The 8,678-nt window shown below is 42.6% G+C and overlaps 1 protein-coding gene across 1 annotated transcript in view; it reads left to right on the forward strand.

The window, feature by feature from the left end:
* The first annotated feature begins 685 nt into the window (after positions 1–685).
* DDX43 (DEAD-box helicase 43) overlaps positions 686–8,678 on the forward strand; it is a 20,979-nt gene continuing 12,986 nt past the window's right edge. Inside the window, exons 1-9 of the mRNA XM_085316043.1 lie at positions 686–1,025; positions 1,642–1,697; positions 2,082–2,220; positions 3,505–3,606; positions 3,991–4,072; positions 5,638–5,794; positions 5,873–5,991; positions 6,265–6,375; positions 8,539–8,673. Coding sequence (XP_085172169.1) covers positions 686–1,025; positions 1,642–1,697; positions 2,082–2,220; positions 3,505–3,606; positions 3,991–4,072; positions 5,638–5,794; positions 5,873–5,991; positions 6,265–6,375; positions 8,539–8,673 — 1,241 coding nt within the window. The remainder of the gene's footprint in view (positions 1,026–1,641; positions 1,698–2,081; positions 2,221–3,504; positions 3,607–3,990; positions 4,073–5,637; positions 5,795–5,872; positions 5,992–6,264; positions 6,376–8,538; positions 8,674–8,678) is intronic.

Here is an 8,678-nt window from a genome sequence, read left to right on the forward strand (position 1 = left end):
ACTTTCCACTTCAGATGCTTTAATTTCAGAGGTTTCAGCACCTCTGTGAGAACTATTCTGGAAGTTGCTATTACCTTTCCTGTTAGCTCAACTGGAATTTATACAGGATGGGGAATCGGGGCCCTGTGCAGGACTACCCAGGGGCGGGATTCCTAGGAGAAGCAGCGATCTCGGCCTCACCTGAGCGGCCGGTGAAGGCCTCTCCCCGGCGCCGCCACCACGCGGTCCCGCGGCGCGGCCGAGGCCGCTTCCCCGCCGGRCTCACCGGCTCTGCGGGGGCGTCAAAAGCCCAAGGAGCCGCTTCGTGCCAGCACCCCTCCCGCGCAGGCCATCTCGCACGCGGGAGCGGGGAGAGGCAGGCTGCGGACAGGCGGATTTGCTGCGTCAGCCACGTGAGCCCACGGGCTTAATTCAAAACGGAACATTACGACTCTCCGGCGCGCTTCGCGCTGCGTCAGCGCGGCTGCTCCCGACACCCACAAAACCCACCAGCGCCGCCGCTGCTGCCGCTGCTCCCCCCGCCTCCCCCCGCCGTCGCGGCCCGGCTTTCCCGCCCCTCGGCCGCCTCAGCGAGGCGGCCAATCGCTGCCCAGTGAGGGATCACGCTGGCCAATCAGCGCGCCCGCTAGCCTAAAGCGCGTCAAGGCGCGCCACGTGGGCCGGGCAGCTGGGAGGGGGAGCCGCCATGTCTGACTGGGAGGCGAGCAGCGACGAGGACTGCGGCGCGGCGGGCCGGCCGCCATCTTCTGCGGCCGCCGCCTCGCTCCCCTGGCAGCCGCCGGTGGCCCCTTCGCGGAGCCGCGCCTCGGTGGAGGGCGGCAGAGGGCGAAGGGGCCCCGGGAGGTGGCAGGAGGCGGCGGCGGGCAGCCTCGAGGGGGAGGAGTGGGAGCCCCGAGGCGCGGGAGGCTCCCGGGGCTCTGGGGAGGCGGCGGGGCCATGGCCGCCCCGCGCTGCCCGCTGTCCTCGGGACGCCGTCGCGCCCCTCTGCCTCAGCCTAGACAGCGCCCTGGTCGGGGCTCTCATAGGTAATAACGCCCGCGTTCTCCCCTCCCCGCCCCTGTAGGTGGGGTGGAGGGAGGCGAGGGCCCGGCCCCCGAGCGCGCAGAGGTCTCTCAGGGCAGGCCCTTCCCGTGCGCTCCGTGTCCCGAAGGGGCCTGTCACGGCGCAGGGCTCGCTGCTRGCAGCTGCCGCCCCACGCCCCGGCTCGCCACGGGGCCCTGCCGCACCGGGGCCGCAGGGTGCTTTTGCAGAGCCCCAGCCGAAGTGGGGAGCTTTCCCTGCTCGCTGAGGGAGTTGAGTTTTCCCTTCCTGAATCGGTTGAATTGACTTCTGTTTCCAGCAGCCAGTGGACTGCAAGTGTGCTGATGCTCCTCTCTATTCCTGTGGCAGAAGGATGACTCTTTCGAGCTGTTTTTGCTGCTCTGCCTCTTCATCTAACCCTCCTCTTGCATTTGACTACTTGCTGAAAGACCTGTCTTTTTCTGTCTCTTCTGTGTCACAAGTTCTTTTATTTAGGGGTATGCTCTCTCTTGTGAAGATCTTACTGTTTTAGTTGTTACCAAAAAATCTAGAGTTGCAATGTGTGGTTTTTGATAGTTTGGCCTAAATATTTATAATACTTGTGATGTATCTTTATAACAGGTCGGGGCGGAGCTAAAGTAAGAGAACTTGAGGAGTCTTCAGGTGCTAGGATACAGGTACTGTGTGCACTGGATCTGCTCCACGCCAGGACTCTGTCAGGAAGACAAGTCTTGGTTCTGCKTCTGTGTAAACCAGAGTTACTGAAGCATGTTGTTGCACTGTAATAATTCTAGTCTTCTGTAAGAATAGCTAAAGAGGAGGAGGAATTCAGGGTATAACTTGACTCATATGTGAAGGTAGGGAAAGCTCACTTCTTGGGAGGGTTTATTTCGTCTTGTTTTCCTGAAGTAGTAGTAGTGTTAATCCCTTTCCTTTTCAAAGGGAGTTAGAGGGCCTTCCTTAGAGGGGAAGTTCAAATCCAAGGAAAAATGCAGTGCATATTCTAATATAATGTCTGTCTTTATACTATAGAAAAATTCAATAAGGTTTTATAAATGTAGGTTATAAAGGGAACTTATGAAGCTGAAGTAAAGATTTTTGGCAGCATCGCTGTGCGAAACAAAGCCAAGATGTTGATTGAAGATACTGTTACAAGACTTGGGCAAAACTACACTGGAAGTGGGACTGAGAAAGGTAAGAAATGTGTTACAAAAACCAGTAGATTGTTTCTGTATATTTGGTACTTTTGCAGGATTGTTTGTATTTTATGGGAATGAATGGACTTTGATCCTTTTGGGGGACAATGGAACACCTCCTTAAAACAGAAATATTTAGGCGTCTGTCACCTGTGAACAGTTTTCCCCCTCAAACTGTCGAAGTTCCTGTAGAGCTCTGTTCCTGAGTTTCCAACAACTTAACAAATAAAAAAGTTATGTTACTTGATTTCTTGCAGTATCAGTCTGATTTCCCCAGAAATACCAATTTTTTTCCATTGTATGTTTTAATGTAGTATCTGTGCAGTATTAAAATTCAATAAGGTAGCATAAACATAGGTTATAAAGTGAACACATGCTGATTACAGCATGAGTGAGGCTGATTTCTTAACTCTTTTCGTGGTATTTACGTTTTGACATTACACATCATACCTCACTTCATTATACTTTATTGTGTTAAGTCTGTTAATGGTTATCTAACTACTGACAATATTTGCTTGATACTGCTTATGTTACTCCTATTTGTCTTTTTGCTTGTACAGTAAGCCCTTAGGGACAACAACCATCTATCTACAAAGTCATACTTGGTCTGAGGCACTGATGAGGAAGGAAGAATCTGAGTTGTGTTTCAGTCTTAGAATAAGGATTAGATTAGTTGTGAGTTGGTCATGATTTTTTGTATTGTTTTATTTTAAGGGCTGCAGAAGGTAGACTTGTATGTATTTTTCAAGAGGCTAGGAATACCTGATGTGTTACGTGTGTGTGACTGGTGTTTCTGCCCCACACTTCCTGTTTTTCCAGTCATAATTAATTGTATTGCCATTTATATCTTCAGCGTAAAGTCTTCCTGACGAAATGTTATCCTAATAAAAAAGGTCATAGAGCATAATTACACAGAGATTTTATTACAATGGAGCTTCAGAAGTAAACTTTGCTATCATAGGTGATAAAAATAAAACTGTGTGTGTGCTTATCATATGCTTTGGATCGGTTATGCGCCCCCCCCCCCAAGAGAAAACCCTTCTGCATAGCAAGGCTTCTCTGTAGCTGAAGGAACAGCATTTCAGAAGTGGTCATTAGCTTTCTTTAAGTGGCTGAAGATACTGAAATGCTTTTCTTTTCTCATCAGAAATGGATTTTGTACAGTAAGTGTGGAAAATAAAGGCGTCTTGTTTTGGGGGGTTTCTTCCTCACTCCTTTCTCCCCCCTTCCCCCTCCCAATCAGATTCCATCAAACAGAAGCGCTTTGATAGTAATTCTGCGGAAAAACACTTGGATCTTACCAAGCCCCAAAATATCCCACAGAAATCTGTGATTAACTGGGCCTCCATTCGAGAAAATAAAGCTAGATACGAAGCTATGAAGTGGGCAGGTTAGTTTTTAAAATTTTGATTTTTTTATATTGCTTGTCTTCATTTGATAAATCTGTTGAATGCATAAACATTTTTAGTTTTTCCTCTAAAATGACTTTCAGCATCTTAATCAAGTATATATAGTGAAATGACCCACTTCAGGATTTCTCAGGGATGATCATGGAGAACAGTGTAGTCACTGTGTGAAGACAGTACTTCACATACTGTGTTTCTCTCAGCCTTTACCTTTTACATGAATGCCACAGTAGTCTCCTACTGCTTTTGACTMGTTATTTAGTACAAGGCACAGTCTGCTTGGTTTGGGGGTTTAGCTTCAGCAGCCTTGCCCTGAATCTGTAGCATCTCTTACTGACTCAAGCTCACTTTTTTTCTGATTGTTTAAGACTTACCTCCAATTGAGAAAAACTTTTATAAAGAATCATCAAGGACTGCATCTATGTCACAAGAAGAAGTGGAACTGTGGCGGTAAGATCATTTTGCCAAGCAGATGATTCCCCTTAGAAAATAACTATTAAGATGCAAAGCACTTAAATGGGAGATGGAATACTGAAACAAGTATTAATGTTTGTCTTGTAGTAACTTGGCAGTTTTTTTCTCAGGAATTGAACAGTGACTAACAGATAAGGTATTGCTAGTTGCTTGGAAAACTAACTTTAGGAATTAACTCTTTCCCTAAAAGGTGTTTGATCAGTTTGGCTTTCAAAGGGGAAGAAAATCAAGACTGTTCATTGGCTTTTGATTCTTTGCATTTCGTTAGACTGCATATTCAAGGTTTCTTGGTCCTTCCAAATCTTGATATTATTCACATGCTAAATACCTCTTGGCAGTGATTGTTTTTCATTATATGTTTTAGTCAAACATAATCTTTGAAACAAGTTTCAACTTTGATTACTGTTGTGTTTTCCATCTGTCTTGCCTTTCAAGTGCATCCTGGTGAGTACATGCCTTAATTGTATCTGTTCATCTTGACCCAGCAACCTACATCATTACTTTTCAAGAAAAACAGTTCATCTGTTTCAAATGATTCTGTACAGACCATGCTAATAGTTTCAGTCCTTTTCAGTAGTTCTAATGGAATTGGTAAGCATTTCCTGAAGCCTTACCTTTTATTATTTGTTTTTTTGCGTGATATCATTATTTTTTTTCTCTATTGCATGCCCACCAGAGAAACCTTGTGACTGTAAGTGAAGCTTGGAATTGATACCCCTTTCCTTAAAATACATGTTACTACTGGAGCTAACCAAGAGCAACTGAACATTGTGTTGTAGGTTCAGAATGCATACTGAGGAATAACACTTGTGTTTGAAAAGAATGCATATCCTCTCTCCTTCTTTTTTTTTTTTTTTTTTTTTTTTTAATATAGAAAGAGGTTGAATTCTTTTTCAGTCAGGGAGCTTGCTAGGAGTAAAAATTTGTCGAATGGAATYTTAAGAGGAGTGGAATAAATACGCATCAGTGGCTTATCTTTATATCCCCTAATTGGGTAGGGGGTGGGTAGAGGATGACCCAAAATTTCAGTATTTATGTAGCTTTTTTGTGTGCCTTTTTTGTAACATATCTTAYTGACCTCCTGCTTTTGTTCTAAACTGCTGTGTATTTTCTAGAGCATCCAGAAAGTTACTCTGAAAATATTTTAGGAAGGTTTTATCAGAATATAGAATTCTGACAAATCCAAATCCATTCTTAGTTTAGCAGTTCTAGGTTGCCTTTTGAGTGTGAAAACTATTAACAGTTTTGTAATTTATGATAGAGTATAGTTGAAGTTGGTATGACAGTGGTGTGGTGCATATATAACAACTTTAGTCATTGATAAAATTTTAACAAAAAAAGATGATTAAGGAGTACAGGTGAAGTTTTTCTGTAATAAGGCTTTCTTGGAAGTTAGAAGCATGGTTATACATGTAATTCAGGAGCCTGAATTTGTTTATTGTGATGGAAACGTAAGGAAAAAAGATGTAGTCTTGTGTATTAGTTTCATGTTTTCAGATTCTGTGGTTTTAAAGCTGTTGTACTACTTTAATTCTACACAGGAAGGAAAATAATAATATAATTTGTAATGACTTGAAAGAAGGTGAAAAGCGCTGCATTCCCAATCCTATTTGTAAATTTGAAGATGTATTTGAGCATTATCCTGATGTTATGGCTAATATCAGAAAAGTGGGTTTTCAAAAACCTACACCGATTCAGGTATTTCTTCAATTTTAATGGATATTTAACTGAAATTTGAGAGATGTACAACTTAAGTATGTTGTTGTTCTATGTTAGTCCCAGGCGTGGCCAATCATACTCCAAGGAATTGATCTTATTGGCATAGCACAGACTGGTACCGGGAAGACATTAGCTTACTTAATGCCTGGATTCATTCATTTGGATTCGCAACCAATGTAAGGGCTGTTTGTATCTCTGACTCGCATAGCTGTGCATACTTCTCTTCCCCCCCCCCCCCAAATGGTGATTTTGTAATAAAAAAGATGATAAATCATAAGTTGAGAAAGTTCATAAGCCTGGAACATACTTGTTGCAGAAACAGTAAGTTCTAGGCATTTTCAGTGATGGGAACAGAGAAACTCCAGAACTACATAATAATAATTGCAATAGCAATGTGACAGACTTTGTGTATCCTCATATACCCACATCATAAAGGTGCTTTATTGCAGACCCAGAGATCAGCGTGGGGGGCCAGGAATGTTAGTCCTTGCTCCCACTCGAGAGCTAGCACTTCAAGTTGAGGCGGAGTGTTCAAAGTACACATACAAAGGAATTAAAAGGTAATCATCACTCTCATATCTTTGTTAAATAATTTTTTCAACCACTTCTAGCTTCATAAACCTACTAGTATAACTGCATTTGTTAAGGAGGGAGGAGGAAAGCTGCTAAATATATAGTTCATATTTTCTTAGATTTTTTTTTTTCTTTGAATATCCTGCATTCTATTTGTATTGCATGGAAGGTATTCTGTGAGCTGTGAGGTGGTATGCATACTGTGCCTCTGTTGGGGGAAAAGGGGTTCAGATGCATTGTTCTTATTCCTACCTAGAGAGAGGGAACTTCATCTAAAAGAGCGAAATTTTTTAAGAAGCTCTTACATGTTCTTATGATAATGTCTGTGGGTATAATGTTTAAGGAGCTTGTATGTTTTCTTTTTGTTCTTCAGGATATAATCTTTTGTGGGATCTTACTATCCCATGAACGTTCATGTTCTTCATGTATGCAGCTTCAGCCTGCTGCCAGGTCACTTTCTCTAGATTAAGGCCATGTTAACAAGCTTGCTATCAGAGGTTATAATTCATGTTCTGCTGCCTCAGAAGTGCAATGAACTTCTTAAGGATGATCTCTTAAAAATAACAAGCTGTTTGTCAGTAGTTGCTCTTCTTTGCTGTATCAGAACGTTTTTATCAGCTGTTTGTATCGTACTATTTTATTCTCGTAATCATAGGCTCCCATAAGTTAGAAAGGACCTTCGGATGTTACCTAATCCAGGCTCCTGTCCTGTGCAGGTCCAGTTAGAGCAAACTGCTCAGGCCCTTGTCAAGCTCTAATCATCTTCAAGGATGGAGACTTAATAGCCTCTCTGGGCAATCTATTCTTAGTGCTAAACCACCTTCATGGTGAAATTTGTATCTTACATATGCTTGGAATTTTCAGAGTTGGAACTTTGTTGCCTTTTCTTCTTCCTTTGTGCATACATGGGAAGAGTCTGGGCTCTGTCTTCTGTACACCCTGCTGTTACGTAGCTGTGGACAGCAGTGAGCTCTCCTCTGAGCCTTTTCCTCTTCAGGCTGAACAAGCCCAGTTCCCCGCTTCTCATGTCACGTGCTCGAGCCCCTTAGTAGCTCTCTGCTAGACTTGCTCCAGATGGACAATGCTTTTCTTGCAATTGAGCAAGGGAATGCAGAAATTGGATATGGTACTTGAGGTGTGCTCTGACAAGCGTCAAATAAAGAGGAATAATCACTTCTCTCAACCTGCTCGCTACATTGTTCCTGGTACAGCCCAGTATGCAGCTCACTTTCTCTGCTTTGTGGGGCACAGTGCTGACTGATGCTTAGCTTCTTGTCTACCCAAGTCTTTTTCTGCAAAGCTATCTTCTAGCTTCTTGTTGCCCTGCCTTCACTGTTGCATGGGGCTATTCCATTCCAGGTAAGATTTTGCTTTTGTTAACTTCATGAGATTTTGGTCAGCCCATTCCTCCAGCTTGTCAAGGTCCCTCTGAGTAACAGGCTGACCCTACAGTGTACTGACTGCTCCCCCAATTCAGTTTCATTCGTAAACCTGCAAATTCATTCATAAACACTCTGTCCTGTCATGCAGATCTTCATTAAAACTATTAAATAAACGTTATTGTATTCTAAAACTTACTTAGAGGATTCTGTAGTGACCTTGTATAGCATTCAGAGTTAGTTTAGTAGTCATCAAATGATGCAGTGTATTTCCTGCTTCCCTGCATAAAATACTTGAGAATTTTACAAAAACATGATAAGGTTTTGTATAGGCCTAAATTCTTGCAAATGCATTGGTTGATTTAATAGCAAAAAAAAAAAAAAAAAAAAAAAAAAAAAAAAAAAGTGTTACTTTTTGAAGATACTCCTTAGAAAATCATGCGTCTTATTTTGGGTTCATCTATTTGGTATGAATATTTTAAAAACAATTCAAAATATACTTGTAGCTTAATAGCCATCTTGCCTTCCTGTCATGATTACTTTCATTGCAACTTCAGCAGAGAGGTATTGCTGTACAGTTTGGGGGGGGGAATCATCCAGTGTTAAGCTATTTACTGTGATTCTAGCAGTCACACTTACATTGTATTTCTTACTTTGGGAAATACCAGATCATACCTTTTAAAGTAGAGTAACATAGTGGTGTTTATTTGAGAAAGATTGACTTTAGTTGAACCCTAATACTCTGCTTCTGGAAAACGTTTTGTTTTTTAGTATTTGCATTTATGGTGGTGGGGACCGAAAAGGACAGATAAACGTGGTTACCAAAGGTGTGGATATTGTTATTGCTACTCCTGGCAGACTGAATGATCTTCAAATGAACAGCTTCATAAATCTGAAGAGCATAACGTATT

Source organism: Rhea americana, unplaced genomic scaffold, assembly GCF_003343005.1.
Source record: "Rhea americana isolate MKP2758 unplaced genomic scaffold, rheAme1 scaffold_45, whole genome shotgun sequence".
Classification (NCBI taxonomy): domain Eukaryota; kingdom Metazoa; phylum Chordata; class Aves; order Rheiformes; family Rheidae; genus Rhea; species Rhea americana.